The sequence below is a fragment of the Pseudonaja textilis genome, chromosome 5 (assembly GCF_049901715.1).
Source record: "Pseudonaja textilis isolate UNSWEBS1 chromosome 5, rPseTex1.2, whole genome shotgun sequence".
NCBI lineage: Eukaryota > Metazoa > Chordata > Lepidosauria > Squamata > Elapidae > Pseudonaja > Pseudonaja textilis.
The window spans coordinates 22813738-22835229 of NC_141994.1; the positions used below are offsets into that span (position 1 = coordinate 22813738).

Genomic DNA, 21492 nt, shown 5'->3' on the forward strand with positions numbered 1-21492 from the left:
GACCATGGAGCCAGTGCTGTCTGAAGACCAGGGGTGGGATTCTACCGATTCAGACTGGTTCTGTAGAACCGGTTGTTATGATTCTGTGCAGTTCAGAGAACTGGCAAATTGTGCCCCTGGCTGGCCCCGCCCCTTCTGCCCACCCCTCCCCTCCTCGCCCAGTCACTGTTTTTTTTTTTTTTGTAAATTTTATTTGAGTTTTCACAAAAAGAAAAAAAATACAAATAAAACATCTTAATCCCGGGTTACATTTCTTCGTACAGACACAAATTCAAGTTCATGCTCATTTTTATATTCTATTCCATATCTTATTACTATTTTACATTTTCTGCATAGCTTCTCCCCTCTTTTAATTTTCTCAATTTTATTTTAATTATCTCATCTCAATTCAGATCATTATATTTGTATTTTTTGTCTGTCCTGTTTCAATTATCTATTATCTTTTCTCATTAAACAAAATTTCTCCTGTAGTTACTGATTGGAGTATGACGTCTTTATATCTTTTAAGTTTATCCATTTAACTCTTATTTAGGCTTCAATATATACCCTAAAGTTATAACATTCAGTATAACTTCCATTCGGATTCTGCTTGGTACATTCTTAAAATACACACTATATCCTTAAAAAAAGAAAAAATTATAAATGTATGTAATTAAAACAACACATTCCATTCCAATTCAATTCTATCATTAATATTAATATTCATTAAAATCTTAACTTCTTTAACATTACTTTTCAATTAAATATCATACTTCTATGGGAACAATTATAAGCTTTCCATAATTAATCCCCCCCTTCACTTATATTTTATAAAACATTAACTAATTAAAATGTTCCCGTTCCTTCCTAATTCAATTTTCTCATTTATTTTATTTCACTTATTTTATTAATAAACATTTCACTAAATTACACTGACTATTTTATCCCTCATTTTAATCATACATTGTTTCCAATTTTCTAAAGTTATTTCTATTACTAATATAACTATATCTTATGTACCTTTACAGAATCCCTTTTTCAGTTAGATTTTCACCCATTATCTCTAAATAGGTCCTGTTTCTCTATATCTTGCTCCAGTCCTTTGTAACTTCTTTTCCTTTCCTTCTTCCCTTTCTTCTTCTCTCTTCCCTTTTTACCCCCTTGTCTCTCTACCTCTATTTTCTCTTCTGTATTCCCCTTTTCTGTTGCTTTCCAGTATTATACTTATTTTTCGAATTATTTTTCTTTTTTTTGGTTGTTTTTTTAAATCTTAAATTCTCCATTCTCTTTCCTCCCTTTCCTTTTTCTTCCCCACCTAAAATTACTTGTTCATTAAAGATGGCTTCTTCTTTGTGCCAGTCTTCTTGTTTTGCAGACGTTTCTTGTTGTTTCTCATAGTTCCAAATCTCCATTTCTAAGAATTGAAAAACGAAGCCAAAAGAACCCTTCCCTTCTTGTGCATCTTCTTTGTACTTTTTAAGTTCCATTTTCAATTCATCCAGAAGTGATGCCATTGTATAAATTTTTAAACAACCACCCGATTAATTTTAGTCATTCAAATGTAATAACCAAGAATGCAAAGATCACCAAATAATCCAAATACACGCAAGCTGTTTCTTTTTGCTCTTTTTTTTTTTCACTTTCTCTTCTTGGGGTTACTGTTTAGTTACAAAGTTTCAGTTAAAATGTATCTTTTTAGAAGTCTTGTTGAAGTTTTACTGTAGATTCTTTTTAATTCCAGGCAGTTAATTCCAGGATCTTCCAGATCCTGCCCTTATTATTTTCTCTCCCTTCCTTCTTATGAAAAAAAAAAAATTAGTGTCCAGAAATCTTTATTATCCCTTTGGCATTTTATTTTATTTTCAGCTTAATTGCCTATTGATGTTAGTTGTTGCTTTTACAATTTAACCCAGTCAGCCAAAACTTTTACTTCTTATCTTCCTCCTGCACATTCTTTTCTGGTCAAGTTCTCCTTTGTGGTGGCTATTTCTGACCACTGCTGCAATCGCCTTCGGGAAAGGGAGTAATGGCCAGCTGAGGAGGAGAGATGTGGCTCTCCTCAACCCTGCTGGTGGTCTCCCCCCTCTTCACCACCTCTACGGGGTGGCTTAGTCCCAAAACCAGCCAGCTCGGGGCACTCCAGTGGCGAGCCCAGACCAAAACCACGCACGATCGCGGATTTCTGTCTGTCACTGAAGAGACTTCAAACCGGAAGCACCCCGTCACTTCTTATGGTATTTCTTTTTTTTTCCTCCCAACGATCAGCTGTTCCAACCATCAGCTGTACCAGGATCCCCCTCGCTGTCTTACTGCTTTGCCCAGGAGGCGACCCTGAGGCCCAGGAGGCCAAAAAACAGAGCATGGGGATGGGTGCTGCGCAGCCCCCTCCCCCCCACTCCATTTTCTGCCATTCTGGGCCTCAGGGAAGCCTCCTGGGAGCAAAAAACACCCACCCAGGAGGCTTCCTGAGGTCCAGGAGGCAAAAAAAATGGAGCAGTGGGGTGAAATTTACCATTTCAATATATATATATATATATATATATATATATATATATATATATATATATATATATATATATATATCTCCAACAGAATGTAAACAGTTGAATGACGGAGTTTATTCCAGTTATACATTTCAATCAGTAAGGCCGCAGGAAATGGCTGGGGAAAAAATCCTCTTAAATTCAGGGAACCATCCCTAATATGTCCAAATGTTCTCTTATTCTGATTATAGATGGAAAAAAGGTTCCATAAAAGCAAGGAGTTTTGCCCCCAATACTGTAACTGTATGATGAAAGCCTAAACAATAATTATGCTATTATTTGCCTCCTATTTCTTCCTTAAAATTGGCATTTCGAAGGTTCTACCCCAGTGGTGGGATTCAAAAATTCTTACTAACGGTTTTGTGGGCGTGGCTTTGTGGGCATGGCAGGGGAAGGATACTGCAACATCTCCATTCCCTCCCCACCCCACTAACCTGCTTTCCAGCTCCGTTCTCCTGTGCAGGGCAACAAAAGAAGACCCAGCCAATCAGCTGGGGCTCAATGGGAGGTGGAGAATAGAGGGGGCGGGGCCAGTCAGAGGTGGGATTTTCCGGTTCTCCGAATGACTCAAAACTTCCACTACCGGTTCTCCAGAACTGGTCAGAACCGGCTGAATACCACCTCTGCGCTACCCACAACTGAATCTAATGCTAAGTCTAGAAAACTTTTAAACCCTTTCATTGAGTTGACTTCCATGGATGTATCGCCTTGTTTGAAAAGGACCAAGTTGGTAGCCATCAGTATGTCTCATGGAATTTAACAACTTAATTATGAGAGGGAGAAAGAGAGAGAAGAGAAAAAAATAAAAGAAAAGAAAAGAAAAGAAAAGAGATATTTTGCCTTTTGAATCATAAGAGCTTCAGGCAACATACTCACTGACTGGGGAAATCTGGGAGTTGAAGTGTCTATGGAAATTCTCAGTCTTCCAGGCCATGGTTGCCCCCAAATAGAGGTTGTATTCAGCAGATTCTGACCAGTTGTGGAGAACCAGTAGCAGAAATTTTGAATAGTTTGGAGAACCAGCCAAAACCACCTGTGACTGGCCCCGCCCCATCTATTCTCCACCTCCTGTTGTGTCCCAGCTGATTGGCTGGGTCTTCTTTAGTTGCCCTGCACAGGAGAACGGAGCTGGAAAGCAGGTTAGTGGGGTGGGAAGGGAATGGGGATTTTACAGTATCCTTCCCCTGCCATGCCCACCAAGCCATGCCACACCCACCAAACCATGCCCACAGAACCAGTAGTAAAAATATTTTGAATTCCACCACTGTAAAAAGGGGCTTTTTCAAAAGGCAACTGAACTTCATTTTTCTTTGAAGACATTTTGCTTCTCATCCAAGAACCTTCTTCAGTTCAACCACATGAGAAAGGGATCCGTTCACTGAAGAAGAACTGAAGGAGCTTCTTGGATGAGAAGCAAAACGTCTTCAAAGAAAAACAAAGTCAGGTTGCCTTTTGAAAAAGCACCTTTGGAAGTTGACCCAAAGGTGCTATTTTTTTTCCAAGAGACAATCAAACTTCCTGTTGTTGTTTTTTGAAGATGTTTCGCTTCTCATCCAAGAAGCTTCTTCAGTTCTTCAGTTAAAACAGAAGAAACTTCTTGGATGGGAAGCGAAACATCTTCAAAGAAAAACAAGAAAGTCCAGTTACCTCTTGGGGGAAAAAAGCATCTTTGGAATAAAAATGACCTGGATGTCTGAGAATCTCCATAGACTTTGGAAGCTGAGGTCTTAAAGTGGTTGTCATGCCCCTGTTGGAGTCTGACTCCGAGGGAGGGGAGGAATAGCCAACAGGGAATGGAAGTGTGGCTCCGGAGGTTGTGGAGGAAACTGGGGAAGGGAGGCTGGGCAGTCAGAGGAAGACCCAGGCACAACCCCTCTTCATCCTAGGACACGCAGAGAGGAATGGAGAAGGGAGCAATGTGAGATGCGTGGTTTACGGGGGAGGAAACAGCCCTGATCCCCTTCATTGGCTGAAGCTGTGAGGACTATTTATAAGGACAAACTGCGCATGGCCCAGTGCTGGAAGCAAAGTGTGAAATAATTCTAGTCTTTCAAATCTTATCTGAGTTCTGGCATCCTTCCCAATGTGTGTATTTTGATATCTCTGGACATCTTCAAGCCCTTATCCTGCCTTGTCTTATTAATTGCTTCAGTGCGGTTCATGTTGTTGTTTTCCTATTTATAATTTACATGTATTTTGAGTTTGAATGGAAGTTCTTCCTTTTCACAACTGTTTGTGGGGGAGTTTTTTCTCCAGTCAATGATAATTGGAGCTCTGAAGCCAAGCTGAAGGAATTAAAGGGACTTCACCTGTTTTTGTGACTTTGTTGCTTTTGTTTCCCACCCTGGGTCATCACATTGGCCAAGGTTGGACAAGGTTAGCCGAGAAGATGCTGTGGTCCAGCTAGCATGAGAAAGAGATCAATCTACAGGCTTTTTGGAATTTCTGTCTGCGGAAAAGACATTTAGGTATATCTCCTATTGCAATTCATATCACTTCGTTAAAAATTTGGGCTCTTTTCTTGGTGAGTCTACTTGTTGTCTTGAATCCAGAAAGGACTTACTAGCTTCCAACTGGTCTTTGGATAGAACATGGCGAAGCAGTAAAGATAAAGTAAGCATTTAGGGATGTTTTTCTTCCATACCAACAATACTCCTCTATTGCTCACGACAACACATGATAACTGTTCCAAACACAACATTTTGAAACAGCTGGCTTTTTGGATTCATCCCATTTGGAGAAGAAACCTGGAATGTAAGAATATTTTCTTTTTAAAAAAATCACGGCCGTGGTTTTTTTGTTTATGCACCTGCTTCAGTTGAGAAATGTTTTTTAAATAAACAGAAACCCCCAGCAATTATTTTAACCCGGGAGAGCATTTTGAATTTAAAGTGTCATCAATATTTGCTTCCTCCACTAAGCTGAGACTCAGCCAGAAGGTCTCGCTTGTAAATCTGAGTTAATGACCGTATTTTGGCATTTTTCCCCCTCTGTCTGTTCATGCATAGCCACAGCAAAATGAAACATAATCCAGAGCATGTTCTCAACTCAAGATATCTCCAGATTTAAGAGGTCCCTTCATTTATTCTGACAAGCTTCCTTGGCCAATGTTTGGGTGCAAAATTTCCATTTTTTTCTTTCTTTGAACGAACAACTCTCTCAGCTCTGTTACAGCCATTTTGAATGGTTGATTTGTTGAAGCCAAAAATCTAGCGAAGGTATTGACCACGTTTGTTAAAGCGCAGGAATCACTGGGGAGGTTTGCAAATGGCGATCAAAGGACGGTGGGATATTGCAATAATTGTAATTGTGAGGATGAGCCGGCACTGGAGCCGATGGAGATCGAGGGGGTGGCTTCATTGGCTTTGGAGGCATATGGGGAGAAGCAGGCCGAGGCAGCCCAGGGCCCCTCAGGATTGAGGGGCCAAGATGACTGAGAGAGGGCACAGTGGACATGAGGAGCGATGGAGCTCAGGCGATGAGCAGGGACCGCCCCCTCCTGATCCCTGAGTATGGAGAGTGGAGAGAAGGTGGGAACAGCGCAGGTCAACCCAACTACTCAGGAGGAGAGCACCCCACCCCTCTTCACAAGGCACACCTGGGGACTGAGATTGAAGGAGATGCTGTGAGGAGGGGCGTTTATCGGGAACAAACACTGAATTGGTAGAGTTTGGTGTGCCGGTACAGACAGTTGGAGTTTGCAGGATTGCTTGTTTCTTCCTGACTTCGTGGATTCAGTACCTTGTTCCCTGCTTCGTGGACTCATTTCCCTGTTCCTTTGCTTTGCTGAACTCCGCCCAGCCAGAGGCTGTGTGCGCGCACGCTTTGCTTTGGGACTTGCCAAGAATGTGGCAACGTTTGGGGGAACATTTGGAGCATTAAAGGGGATTTTGAGCGCTTCTGGCTGTGTGGCCTTCGCGCCTTATCGTGGGTCATCACAGTGACCCAGATCCCAAGTTCCCAAATCACAACCACAGGGGTGGGCTTCAGAGGTGATATTCAGCAGGTTCTGACCAGTTCTGGAGAACCGGTGGCAGAAATTTTGAGTAGTTCGGAGAACCGGCAAATACCACTACCTCTGATTGGAGATTTCGCAGTATCCTTCCCCTGCCACGCCCACCAAGCCACGCCCACAGAACCGATAGTAAAAATATTTGAATCCCACCACTGGTGGGCTTCATAAATTTTAGCAAACCAGTTGCTGGGTGGGCGTGGCCATGGTGGGCGTGGCCTAGTCAGCCTCCTTCACCACAGTGCAAAAGTACCTTCTGAAGTCTTCTAAAAGGAGGAATATTTATTAGTTTTAGATTTATATTCCATCTTTTTCTTTATTTTGTTTTCCCCTCAATCACAATCCTGCAAGGCAAGTTGACCAGACAGAAAATAGCTGTCTTTCATGGCTAAGAGAGAACTAGAACTCACAATCTCCCTCTTTCTACTCCAATACTTTAACCACTGCACTGCACAGCCTCTCCGATAAAGTTAGAGAGATCTCTTTTTGCCTTAATGCGATGGTTATAAAAGACCAGGAAGGATTGTATGTAACAGATATTTAGCAAGGGGAAAAAAAACAGGTAAAGACTAGAGACGAAGCGACAGGTGAGACAAAATGCCTCTCCATGGATAATTATTGTGGCTAAACAGATTTCTGACTCCAAGGGATGGAATTAATTTGACAATTCTTTTCAAACTGAAGTGCTTGTTGAAAAAAAAAACATATTTAGTGGTAGGCTTTGAATACTGTTGTGTTTTCCTACATAAACATCAATTAATCTCTTTGCCTCTCTTGTGTCTTGGGACATACCAGGTAAATGCTTGTTGCTAGGATACAAACCCTTTTGTTAAGAAATAGTTTGGGAGAGAAGATAATTCTCTGTAGCCCATCTTTAAAAAAATCAATGTGTCATTCAGAGCAGCTCCCCAGTCTGATTTTATGTATTGGGATATTGATGATGATAGTAGAAATAGGAATAGGATAGAAGTAGAGTAGAGTAGAGTAGAGCAGAGTAGAGTAGAGTAGAGTAGAGTAGAGTAGAAACTGGAAGGGACCTTGGAGGTCTTCTAGTCCAGCCCCTGCTCAAGCACTGTACCATTTCAGACAAGTAGCTGTCCAATCCCTTCTTAAAATCCTCCAGTGATGGAGCACCCACAACTTCTGAAGACAAACTGTTCCACTGATTAATTGTCCTGACTGTTAGGAGGCTTCTCCTTAACTTCAGGTTGCTTCTCTCCTTGATTAGTTTCCATCCGTTACTTCTTGTCCTGCCTTCAGATGCTTTGGAGAACAGTTTGACCCCCTTCTTCTTTGTGGCAACCTCTGAGATATTGGAACACTGCTCTCATGTCTCCCCTAGTCCTTCTTTTCTCCAGACTCGCCAGACCCAAATCCTGCACATGATTTTAGTCTCCAGGCCCTTAATCATCTCAGTTGTTCTTCTTTGCACTTTTGCCAAAATCTCAACATCTTTTTTGTAGTGTGTTGAGCAAAACTGGATGCAGTATTTCAGGTATGGTCTTACCAAAGTTGAAATACTGCATGATTACATGTCATTGGGTTGTTAGCGACCGCCTTGATAATTGTTTTTGATGATGATCTAATTTGATCCTTCAGCTCTTTAATCATGCACTCATCCCTGCTGTCCCTGAGTTTATTCACCCTGCTGCTGGGGTCTTCTCCTTCTTCCTTTTCAGCATTCTCCAGAGAGTATATTAAGTATTTATTTGCTCCACTCTGTTTAGCTCTTTTAAAATTTGCTGATTTTGCAGAAGTGTATAAAAGTCTCCAACATGCCATTGGGAGGGGTCTCCTATCTCTCTCTCATTTGAGGGAGAAGGGGTCCCAGCCTTTGCAAATGCTAAATAAACAAGCTTTTATTGTTCCTGGTCTTCTGTCGCTTTTTGATTATTATCACACTGATCGTTGACCAAATAAATATTATTGATTGAGCATTCTGCAGAGAGCTAGGTCTTTTCACAATGTGTCCAAAACAGGATAATTTGAGGCTGATTATTTGTGCCTTAAGTGATGAGGTTGGTGGGAAAAGCCAGCCACGCAAGGGCCAGATACATTGTGTCAGTGGACTGTATCTGTGGGCCGGAGGATCAGACAGTGAAGTAGTGGCAGGGCGGGACAGGGCAAGGCCAGCTAGAACTTTTACTACCAGTTCGTGTGAACCAGCCCGAACCAGCTGAATCCCACCACTGCTTAGAGAAGTCCAGGCTTCTGAAATTTTGCCATTTCAGCCAACTCCATCAGCTTCTGCAACCATTCGTCCATGGTAGGAATCAAAGTGTCCTTTCATTTTTGTGTGTACAGTCGTCTTGCTGCCGTCAACATATATAGTAAAAAGGGACCAATTTTAAGGCCCCTTGAGGGATAAGGAGATGGCAGCCTAAGGTTCCACATCCGTTTTGTCGATCAGTAAAAACAAATCAAATGGTAAAGATGTTTATAAAGTAGAAGCTGCAACCCGCCCCATCTTTGTTCTTTCATTTTGTCCCTCCTGTTGACCTTTCAATTAATTATCCAGAAAATTCTCCCTTCCCTCTCTTTTGCAAACAAGTTTGTTTTCAAACATCTCTTCACAACCTTCCTATGTTACTGATTAACATGACACATCCAATTCGTTGTTCTCAAGCAAAGATTCCCCCCAATTGTCTTTTCCCATCAACATCAACAGAAAATACCTATCTTTCAGAGCGATCGCCGTTAGTGGAAGCAGTCTATAGGTTTTCTATCCTTATTTACAGCAGGTTTGGGCACCAGCTGGGGTGTTGGTTTATTTTCCCGACATGTCAGCCAAAATACATTGAGTTTCAAGGAAAGGTCATATTTTTCATTTAAATTGTGTAAAGAACAAGGTAGGCTAAAGAAACAAATAACTTGTGTTGGGAAAAATCAATATTTCTATATACCCCAGAATAACTTTGAATGTAAGTGCTCAAGTATAAGAGTAAATTTTACTTGGTTGCCAACAATTATCTATTAAGGTTATGTGTTGCTTTTCTTTAAGGAATTTAAGGTTTGATAGGCAGAGAGAGAGTTAACTAATCGGAAAGCCATATCATCTATTTATCTTCCATGATTGAAGTTAGCCTAGAACAGAGGTCAGCAACCTTAAACACTCAAAGAGCCACAAAGGTCCTAATCGGAAGCCCCCCCATTCAATTCTGGAGCCAACCAGAAGTCTGGTTCTCCCACCATAGAGTCTCCTCCTAGCACTGCATCCTTTTTTGTCTGCCAACCAGAAGTCTGGTTCCCCCACCATAGAATCTCCTCCTAACATGACATCCTTTTTCCTCTCCTTGTCCTAACCAAAAGCCCTATCAATTGGGGAGGCGACCGGTGACAGCGAGCCATAGCGGAGGGATGAAAGAGTCACATGCAGCTCCAGAGTTGCGGGTTGCCTACCCCTGGGCCAGAACTTCAATCTCTTTCTTCCATGTCCAAAACCTTCACCAGTGGATGATACTGGTTCTTTTAAATGTTAATCAGAATACAGTAGTCCCCGACTTATGGCCACAATTGGGCTCCAAATTTATGTTGTTAAGTGAGACAACTGCTCAGTGAGTTCCCCCCCATTTTATGACCTTCCTTGCCAGAGTTGTTAAGCGAATCACTGTAGCTGTTAAGTTAGTAACATGGTGGTTAAGTGAAGTTGGCTTCCCTGTTGATTTTGCTTATCAGAAGGTCTCAAAAGAGGGGGATCCCATGACTTTGGGAGACAGGAATGGTCATAAATATGGACCGGTTGCCAAGCATCTGAATTTTGATCACATAATTAGGGAGATGCTGCAAAATGGTCATAGTTGGAAGATAATAAAATGACAAGGAAAGAAGGAGGGAGGGAGGAAGGAAGGAAGATAATAGAATGACAGGAAGGAAGGACGGAAGGAAGGAAGGAAGGAAGGAAGATAATAGAATGACAAGGAAGGATGATAATAGAATGACAGGAAGGAAGAGAGGGGGGAGGGAGGAAAAGAGGAAGGGAGGAGAGAAAGGAGCAGTGATGGTATTCAAAAAAATTTTACGACCGGTTCTGTGGGTGTGGTTGGGTGGGTGTTGCTTGGTGGGTGTGGTGTGGCTTGGTGGGCATGGCAGGGGAAGCATACTGTAAAATACCCATTTCCACCCCACTCCAGGCAACGGATATACTGCAAAATCCCCATTCCCTCCCCACCCCACTAACCTGCTTTCCAGCTCCATTCTCCTGCGCAGGGCAACCAAAGAAGACCCAGCCAATCAGCTGGGACTCATGGGAGGCAGAGAAGAGAGGGGGCGGGATTTTGAACTACTTAAAATTTCCACTACCGGTTCTCCAGAACTGGTCAGAACCTGCTGAATACCCACCTCTGGAGAGGAGGGAAGGAGGCAGGAAAGGATTGTAGAGGGAGGGAGGAGAGAAGGAAGGGAGGGAGGAAGAAAGGAGGGAAGGGGGTGGGAGGGAAGGAGGGAAGGAAGGAAGATAGGTATGTATTTTCAGTTAAGACAGGTTAATTTTTTCTCTTGTTCAAGTACTTTAGGTAATGTGGCCACATGAAAATCATGGGCATCTGTCAGATCGTGCCAAAGCCTTTCTCCCCGATTTATTCTTGGCCTGAATTGTTCCCTCATTGTAAAACTGAAGCCATGGTATAACATCTAGCATCTGGTTGCCCTTAAGGTATTGCAGAACTCAAGCTATATGTAGTAAGTCATTGGAAAAAAAAGTTTTATACTTGAAATGATAGGCTGATAAACCAGCCTGCATCTCTAGACGTTCTGCTTTCAGGCATCGATAAGAGAATCCAAGAATGAATACCGCCTTGTACTTTGGATTATTTTGTGGGATGTGAAGATTGCTAATTACAGTAGAATTTAGTAAAATTATACAGCACCATGAAGAGAATAGCTTTTTTCTGTTTTCTGAATGTGACATGTGTCAAGATATTTCATCTGACAGTCAACCGAGCTGAAATTCAATTAAAATATTGCATAAATCAGTTTTAAATGTTTAAAGAAGATGGACAAGTTTTTGTATTTTTTTTGGTAACTATTTTAATTGAATTTCATCCCCATTCCTGCATAGTTTAAAGTGGATCATTAAAAATAGCTGCATTATACACGTTGAACTAGCTTATTTCATGCTAGATATTTTTCTGGAGCCTCTGACTCTTTCAAGCAAACCAAATTAAAATTTAAAATAAAATGTATGCATGTGTGTGTGTGTTCACTCCTACTGACTGTGACAAATCTGGACAAAAGCTAATTTTGGCATTTTAAAAAATCAGATCAGTGAGCAGAGAAATAAATATAGAAGTCCTCCTGCTTCAGGCTCTTGGTGTAGGCACAAGATCCATGAAAGTACTATTTGCTAGAGAGAAATTTTTTAATATATAAAAACTTGTGGGAACTTCCTGCTATGTCAAAAACAGATGAGGAAGATTGTGGTTTTTAAGAAAGAAAATATTATTTTGTTATGTTTAGGGGTCTATTGCGTAGCTGGCTGGAGAATTCTGGGAGTTAAAGTCCACAAGTCTTAAAGTTGCCAGGTTTGGAGACAAGAATCTGGTCAAGTAATGGTAAAATCGGCAATAGTTAAGAGTCAACAGAATTCAGGGGGTTGGACTCAGATCGCTTGTGGGAATGCAATGATTCCAGACTGAAACGTCTCTTGACTCCATCCATCAGTATTCATCTGGCTAGCATCCAGTCAGTGTGTGAGAGAGTTGAGGGCTGTTTGGAAACTGAAAGAGTATTTGCTGTGTGAGCAAGAAGGAGACAGCAAGGAGCCTGGGCGTGGCTTAGCTCAGCTGTTCTGTACTAAAGCTGCTTAGCTGCTCTGAAACTGAAACGGCTTGTGTTCTCTGGTTGTGTTTTGCATTTGGAACAGATTTCTTTTCAGGTGGGGAGGGGGGAGTACAACTCCTTAGCATCAAAGCGTGTTAATAATAATAACATACAAAATACTAATAGCTCTGATGGTCATTTCAAAAAGTCCTTTCTTAGTGAGCACCTAGAAGCCAAGAGGAACATACGTGCCAAATTTCAAGTTTGTAGGCTTTATGGTTCTGGAGATTTTCTGAGTGGTATTTCGCTTTTATATTTATATGATTTAAGCTGTATGTATGTATGCATGCATGCATGCATGCGTGTGTGTGTGTGTGTGTGTGTGTATGATATTAATAATAAAACTATGGATATAATGAAATGCAGCTATTGGCTGGTTAAAGTTTTCATCAGCACTCTCTCTCTTTCTCTTCCTCCTTCCTTCCCTCTCTCTCCTCCTCCTTTCTCCTCCTCCACCTCCCTCCTCCCTCCCCCCTTACTCTTTTTATCCTCCCAGCTGCCTGCCTTATCCTTGGCTGTATGATTTATCCCGACGGCTGGGATGCAAAAGAGGTGAAGCGCATGTGCGGTGAGAAAACGGACAAGTACACGCTGGGAGCTTGTTCGATCCGCTGGGCTTACATCTTAGCCATTATTGGAATCTTGGATGCTATGATCCTCTCCTTTCTGGCATTTGTACTTGGCAATAGGCAGGACAGCTTACTAGCAGAAGAACTGAAGTTGGAAAGCAAAGGTAAGATCATTTATATGGAGATTCTCAGTCATTCAGGCCACGGTTGTCCCAAAGGTGATTTTTTTTCAGGAGGCAGCTGGACTTTCTTGGCTTTTCCTTGAAGACTTTTCACTTCTCAATTCAATTCTGAGTGAAGAAGCTTCTTGGGTGAGAAGGAAAATGTCTTCAAGGAAAAAACAAAACAGTCCAGTTGTCTCTTTTAAAAAAAAAAACCTTTGGCTCATCACTTTGGTCAATGTTGTTCTTCTGAGCTAACTCTTAAGATAAGAACCAAATGGCTCCGTTGACTTTGCTCGTCAAAAGAAGTGTCTACGGAAATTCTCAACCATCTAGGTCAATGGTTGTCCCCAAGGTATTTTTTTTCAAGAGTCCTCTGGACTCTTGGACTTGGTTTACCCTTGAAAACATTTTGCTTCTCCATCCAAGAAGCTTCTTCAATTCTGACTGAAGAAGCTTCTTTGGATGAAAAACGGAATGACTTCAAGGAAAAACACAAAATAATGATGACCTTTGCTTGCCAGAAGGTCGCAAAAAGTGATCACAGCACCCTGGGATACTGCAACCATCAGATCTGGGGTGGTGCAGTGGTTAGAGTGCTGTACTGCAGGCCACTTCTGCTGACTGCTGGCTGCCTGCAATTTGGCAGGTCGAATCCCACCAGGCTCAAGGTTGACTCAGCCTTCCATCCTTCCGAGGTGGGTAAAATGAGGACCCAGATTGTTAGGGACAATAGGATGTCTCTGTAAATCACTTAGAGAGGGCTGGGAAGCACTGAAAAAAGGATATAAGTCTAAGTGCTATTGCTATTCCTTCCTTCCTTCCTTCCTTTTCTCATTCTCCTTCCTGGTGGTTAGAATGCTGTATTGCAGGCTAATTCTGACCACAGCCAGCAGTTCGATCCTCACCCGGGTCAAGGTTGACTCAGCCTTCCCTCTTTCCAAGGTCGATAAAATGAGGACCCAGATTGTTGGGGGCCAGAGGTTGACTGTGTAAACCGCCTAGGGAGGGCTGTAAAGCACTGAAAAGCGGTATATAAATCTAAGTGCTATTGCTATTGCTATCATAAATACAGTTCTCAAGTGCCCAAATTTTGATCATGTGACTGGGGATGCTACAATGGTCATAAGTGTGAAAAATTGTCAGGAGTCACTTTTTTCAGGAGTCAAGAGTCATTAAATGAACGGTTCTAAGTCAAGTCTTCCTCTCTTGCAATCCTTGCTCTAACTTGAATTCACCAGGTAGGCTCTTTGCTTGCTTTTCATAAATATTGTATTTCTAACTTCTGGCTTTTAGTATTAGCTGTTAGAAAGTATAAGGTTTGTTTATTTAGTAATTGTTCTGACCTAGGCTTCCCGAAAGCACAAAGCCGATGCTTCATCCCGATAAAACCCTTTTTATTTAGATTAAAGGGAATTCCTCTCCGGCAAAGTCCCGGCTAACAGTCTTTCAAGAGATTGCACAGCTACAGACTTTTATCAGGCTGGGAGAGTTGCCAGGCCGATATCTTCCAAACGCCACTCTGTAGCAGACAATGCACGGCAAGGAGTCAGGAACAGATCTTTACCCTAATGAATTGAACTAATTGTCTCCGGCAAACACCCCTCACCTTTCGCTCCTCTTTATTCCCTATAGGAGGGGCCATTCACCATCCACCTTTGGCTTTACTCCTGAGTCGACCCTTGTTCCTTAGGTGTTCCCTTTGTCTGGCAGCTCTGTGCATGCTTACGCTGTGAACAGGCTCCAGCTGTTCTTCTGCCCCACTGAACTCTGACTCCAAAGATAGCTGATGACTGTCAGACAGCCCTGGCCCCATCTCTGCCTCTGATGCAGAGCACTTGTTGGAGCCTTCCCCAGACTCCAGGACTGGCCTATGTTCCTCCCCTACCTCCTCAATGTCCGAATCGGCCACCACCTCCACTGGCAGGCCACAACTGTAATGTTATAAGCAACCATGCTGCTTCCTGAGCTAGTAACAGAAATGAATAGGGTTGCTGGTTAATACAATTTAGTCTCGTGCAATAAAACCAGCAGTGATGCTTCCTTCTGCTTCTGAATCTTTTTGATAGCTTGTGACTATAGGCATTCATCTCTGAGTAGCTTTCCAGAAGACATAATGCAGTCTGACATCTAGCACAAAAAGGACACAAGCAGACACGTGCCGTTTTGATGTCGGTTAAAGATGAAACCCCACTGAGGGCTGTTCACAATAGTCACAACTGAGGTGCCAAACTGAACTTGATATTACTATCATTTATACTGTGATTTCTCTATTGTCTGGTGATGAAGGCAAAACCCTGAAGCAAGATCTTTGGAGGAAAATGCAGCATTATTTAAAACCAGGGAATCCTAGTCCAGATTTTGAGAGAGAATTCGGAGTCTTAGTGTATTGAGAGTTTTGTAGAGGTAATTCAGTGCCAGAAAAACAAACACAGATGGCTGATGTATCATTTAACATCTTTATAAACATAAGTAGATTTAACAAACCAGTTGTAGATTTCTCCAACATGGAGCAAACTCAAACAGAAACATGTTGCAAGTTCAGAGCAGAGCTCCAGTCTTCAGCAAGCAAGCAGAGCTCAAACATAGCTGCAGAGTTGCAGAGCTTAATATAGAGCTACGCCTAAGCTACTGAGAGTATTTACACCAAGACAAATTCCTTGTGTGTCCAATCACACTTGGCCAATAAAGTATTCTATTCTATAAAGTATTCTATTCTATTTTAGTTTCAGTTTCCAACCTAGGCTACTTCTAGTTTCAGTTTCCAAACTATCCTCATTGGCTGATTTAATTGCTATGCCTATCCATTGGCTGACCTTGTTACCAAACTCTATTCCAGTTCATGAATATACTCTGACATAGTGGACCATCATTTAAATATGAGCCAGCTGTGTGCTGAAGCTGCCCCAAAAGCCAACACAGTTCTAGGCTGCATTAAGAGAGAGATAGAATCAAGATTGCATGAAGTGTTAATACTGCTTTATAAGGCCTTGGTAAGGCCTCGCTTTAAAACTGCATCCAGTTTTGGCCGCCACTATGTAAAAAAGATGTTGAGACTCTAGAAAGAGTGCAGAGAAGAGCAACCAAGATGATTAGTGGGTCTGAAGGCTAAAACATATAAAGAACAGGAATTGGGTATGTCTAGTTTAATGAAAACAAGGACTAGGGTAGTAGTGTCCCAGTATCTCAGGGGTTGCCACAAAGAAGAGGGAGTCAAGCTATTCTCCAAAGCCCCTGAGGGCAGGACAAGAAGCAATAATTGGAAACTAATCAAGGAGAGAAGCAACTTAGAACTAGGAAGAAATTTCTTGACAGTTAGATCAATTAACCAGTAGAACAACTTACCTCCAGAAGTTGCGAATGCTCCAACACTGGAGGTGAGATTGGACAACCAATTCGTCTGAAATGGTATAGGGTTTCCTGACTGAGCAGGGGATTGGACTAGAAGACCTCCAAGGTCCCTTCCAACTGTTATTCTAAATTCTACATTTTCACCTAAAATACTTCCATTAGATTAGTCCTCGACTTGAGCCCAAAATTTCCATTACTAAGATAACACATGATTTCTATCATGTCCTTCTTTCCATCAGACTAGGTATACTCAGTTCCTGCAATCATTCTTCATATGTTACGGCTTCTAGGCCTCTTATCGTCTTTGTTGCTCTTCTCTGAACTCTTTCCAAAATCTCGACCTCTTTTTTGTATTGGGGTGACCAAAATTGGATGCAGAATTCTACTACCATAGAACTATCATGGATCTATCCAAAGTCAATATGACTTTCTTTCTTCAGTGTGCTCTGGAAAATGACCGAACATAGTTATTATTCTCTCCTTCCAAAGAAACTGGAGTTATTTTGTTTTGAAGCAGCAGTTTGGATGCAATTAAATGTGTTGCAAAGGATGTAATTGGCAATCTTAACTATTAACCAAATACAAATGTTACATGTAGCTGGAAAATAGAGGAAATCCATAATAAATTATATAACCTTGAATAAGCAAGGTATTGAAGTACTTTCTAGAGAATTGGAGTCAACTCTGATCCTTGAAGATTAAAAGAGATTATATGGGGATGAATTATTGTAGAACTATATTATTCAAGATCAGAAACATCCTTAGAATTGTGGGTTTATACATTTTTCATATATTTATGGTTAAAAGAGCAATATTTATTCCTTCAGTATAAGTTCAAATATATATTACAGAATGTATCTTATCTAGCCTGAAAGCTATATCTAATTTATTTTAGAAGTTAAGATAGCGCACCCAAATGAATGGGATTGATAATATATTAATAAGAAATGGCATAAAAATCTGATATCAAGGAAAATGTGGCTTCTTTCATTTCAAAACTTTTTCTATGATAGCTTGTCACACAGCTTTACAGAAAAGCTTGTTTTTCTTCGGCCCTTTTTTGTCCTAAAATTTAGGAGATCTTGGGCCTTTCAATATTTTGATATTTATTCCTTATTTCAGAGATACATCGGTTTGTTTTTTTATGAAATGGGTTGAAGATTCTTTTAATCTGTGAAATATGAACTATAGCAAATTATTTCAGGTGTATGCTTTTACCTTTATTTCCTGCACACTCATTTTTCTAATACCCAGCAGTGTTAGGCTATTTCATTTTATAATTTACAGGGTAGCTGCAAATTAAAAAAAAATAGCATTGTCCTACAATCCAAAAGTGTACTAGCTCATAGCCAATATAGCTCACAGAATTATCATCTTTTAATGACCTCATAATCCCTTGCGGGGTGGAGTCTGAACAACTGAATGGAGCTAGCAGAGTATTTTAATGGCCGGATGCCATCCCTGTCGCCAATGCGGAGTTTTCTTCAGCAGATAGATTCTCATTGTACCCAGAGAGAGAAATATCTGCCGCTACCTGGGATTCGAACTCACAGCCTTCTGATTGTGAGGCAAGAATTCCATCTCTCGGCCACCGTACCACTTCAGAGCTCACAGAATGCTAGGCTATAAAGTTGTGTCTTAAAATACAATCACAATACGTTTACATAATGACATTACTTTAAACACAACATTCAAAGGTAAGATAATATCTATTAATCATTGAGCCAGAGGCGTAATCTAATACATGTAGTTCTTGGCTTATAACCATTTGTTTAGTGACCGTTAGAAGTTACAACGACACTGAAAAAAGTGACTGATGGCAGTTTTGTTGGAATCGTTCAAACGATTCCAACAAACGATCGTTCAAACGATTTCGTTGAAACTGATGCAGTTTTGTTGGAATCATTCAAATATTGGAGCAGTGCTAACATGTCACCCTTAGTCCTTCTTTTCATTAAACTAGACATCCCCAATTCCTGCAACCATGTCAGGATTCTGGCAGTTACTCCAATTAAATCATGAGCCCTCGAGCCACACTCCCAAAACAAAAAAGGATTTATTTGAAGTTAACATTCTACGTCTGGCACTAACCTGGGCGTAGCCAACTCTGAGATACGTAATTTACTGTCACCCTTGATCCTGCTTTCCCCACCCACCACCCCTCTGGGTGTATCATCCAATGAAACACGTCCATAGCCAAAAGTCATCAATCATGCTCTCCAATTAGATTTTTTTCGCAGCAGAAGCTTCAGCCATCTAATCAGTCTTTGAAGAAAATATGAATGGAATGTACTTTCGATTCCACACTGTTGTCTGCTCATTGAAACTACCCCCCCTTCTTTCTGTTGTCAACTATAAAACATGTATAGAAAATGTTTTACGAGTTGAAAAGCCGTTCTTCTTCATACATTTAGCCTCCAGCTCCTTCATCATCTTTGTTACTCTTCTCTACACTCTTCCCAGAGTCTCAACATCCTTTTTATATTGTGGTGACCAGAACAGGATGCAGGATTCCAAGTGTGCTCTTACTAAGGCTTTGTAAAGCAGCACCAGAACGTCGCATGATTTTGATTCTATCCCTCTATTAATGCAGCCTTAGGATTGCATTGGCTTTTTTGGCTGCGGCCACACACACCTTTCTCTTCATTCCTTCCATTCCTCCTTCCCCCTTCTCTCTCTTATTCCTTCCATCCTTCCATCTGTTCATCCTTCTTTCCTTATCATTCCATTATCTTCCTTCCTCCCTCCCTCTCTTCTGTCCTTATTCCTTCCCTTCCTTCCCTCCTTCTCTCTCTTTCCTTCCATCCTTGTCATTCTATTATCTTCCTCCCTCCCTCCTCCTTCCTTCCTTCTCTCTCTCTCCTTCCTTCCTTGTCATTCTGTTATCTTCTTTCCTTCCTTCCTCCCTGTCTTCCCTCCTTCTCTCCTGTCTCCCTCCTTATTCTTTCCCTTCCTTCCCTTCTTCTCTCTCTCCTTCCTTCCTTGTTGTTCTATTATCTTCCTCCCTCCCCCTCTTCCCTCCTTATTCTTTCCATTCCTTCCCTCCTTCTCTCTCTCTCCTTCCTTCCTTGTCATTCTATGATCTCCCTCCCTCCCTCCCTCCCTCTCCTTCCTTCCTTCCTTCCTTCCTTCCTTCCTGTCACACTATTACGTCCCTCCCTCCCTCTCTCTTTATCCAGCTCTTCATCTGGAAAGACTGTCAGAGCAACAAAAATGAGAAATAAGACAGTTCCTATTTGCAGGTTGATAGACACTCCAGAGCAACAGGGGAATAGGTTGGGAGGGAAAAGGAAGACAACAGATGTGGACTACTTGAATCTTGAAAGACACAATAAGTCAAGCACAAAGGCAGGGAGGCCATTCTTGACAGCCTAAATGGGGGGTGGGAGGGGAGAGAAGGTTTCATCAACTCTAAGTAAGATGGAGAAGGATCTCACCGCTGCTTCCTCTTTTGCTGCAAATCAGCTTGGCTGTTTGTTTAGATTGGCAAAATAGGTTTTTACAGTTCTTTTGTAAGCCAGAACGTCTAACTTATTCTACAGGTTGCAATATATCTCTATATCTATCTATCTATCTATCTATCTATCTATCTATCTATCTATCTATCCATCCATCTATCATCTATCTATCTATCCATCCATCTATCCATCCATCCATCCACCCATCCATCATCTATCTATCTATCTATCTATCTATCTATCTATCTATCTATCTATCTATCTATCTATCTATTTATCTATCTATCTATCCATACATCCATCTACATCTATCTATCTATCCATCCATCCATCCATCTACATCTATTTATCTATCTATCTATCCATCCATCCACCCATCCACCCATCCATCCATCCATCCATCCATCCATCCATCCATCTATCATCTATCTATCTATCTATCTATCTGCAGCGAAGGAAGAGAAGGTGCATATATCTTATTCATCCTAGGATACTTCACATAGGAGTAAAGCACAATTTTGGTATCAAAATTTCCTATAGCTAGTCCTTGTCTTACAATAGTTCATTTAGTGACCGTTCAGAGTTACAACCACACTGAAAAAGGGACTTATGACCGTTTTCACACTGAAGACCATCGCAGCAGGCACACAGGATCAAAATTCAGATACTTGGCAACTGACTCGTATTTTTTGTCGATTGCAGTGTCCCGGGGTCGACACTTCTCCCCTTTTACAACCTTCTGACAAGCAAATGGGGAAACCAGATTCACTTAACAACTGGGCTACTAATTTAACAACGGCAGCAATTCATTTAAAAACCGTGGCAAGGAAGGTGGTAAAACGGGGCCAAACTCACTTAACAACTGTCTTGTTTAGCAACAGACATTGTGGGCTCAGTTGTGGCTGTAAGTGGAGGGCTACCTGTATTGCGTAAACTCCTAAAATGCAAGAAGGATTTGCCAACGCGATAAGGGTAAATATTTGCCATTAGAAATGTGGCTATCGAGGGTCACGAGACCAATTTCTGGGAATGTCCTCAAGTGAACCCTGTTCATTGATTTGTAGAGCACAGCATTTGTAAATCACATTTCAGTGGCACTACATTTTTAGAGGTTTGCTCTGAGAAAGAAAGAGAGAGAGAGGGAGAGTGGGAGGGAGAGAAAGATGGAGAGTGAGAGATGGAAAGAGAGAGAGAGAAGGGGAGAGGGAGAGAAAGAGATGGAGAGAGAGAGAGATGGAGAGAGAGAGATACAGAAAGAGAGAGATGGAAAAAGAGAGATGGAGAGAAAGATGGAGAGAAAGAGATAGAGAGAGATACTCAAAGAGAGAGAGAGATGGAAAGAGAGAGAGACGGAAAGAGAGAGAGATGGAAAAAGAGAGACAGACTCAGATAGAGAGATGGAGACAGACAGACAGACAGACACACACACACACACACACATGCAGACAGAGAAAGAGAGAGAAATTAATGCTCTGTTTAAATTTTCTGCAAATGGGATCCATCCAAATCATGCCGTTTCATCTTTCCTTGCTTTCCACTTGGTGCTTCTGTCACTTAGCGATGACAGATACATTGGTGTGCCTGAAATGACAGGGTGTGTTT

The 21492-nt window shown here is 41.4% G+C and overlaps 1 protein-coding gene across 3 annotated transcripts in view; it reads left to right on the forward strand.

Annotated features, from left to right (window-relative positions):
- The window catches only part of LHFPL3 (LHFPL tetraspan subfamily member 3), a 176552-nt gene that overhangs the window by 93392 nt on the left and 61668 nt on the right, over positions 1-21492 (forward strand). For all 3 annotated transcript variants that reach the window (XR_015743967.1, XM_026701641.2, XM_087935560.1), the window contains exon 2: positions 12848-13084. Coding sequence is in view for 2 of the 3 variants with exons in the window: in XM_026701641.2 (XP_026557426.2) it covers positions 12848-13084 (237 nt within the window). In the remaining variant the exon portion in view is untranslated. The remainder of the gene's footprint in view (positions 1-12847; positions 13085-21492) is intronic.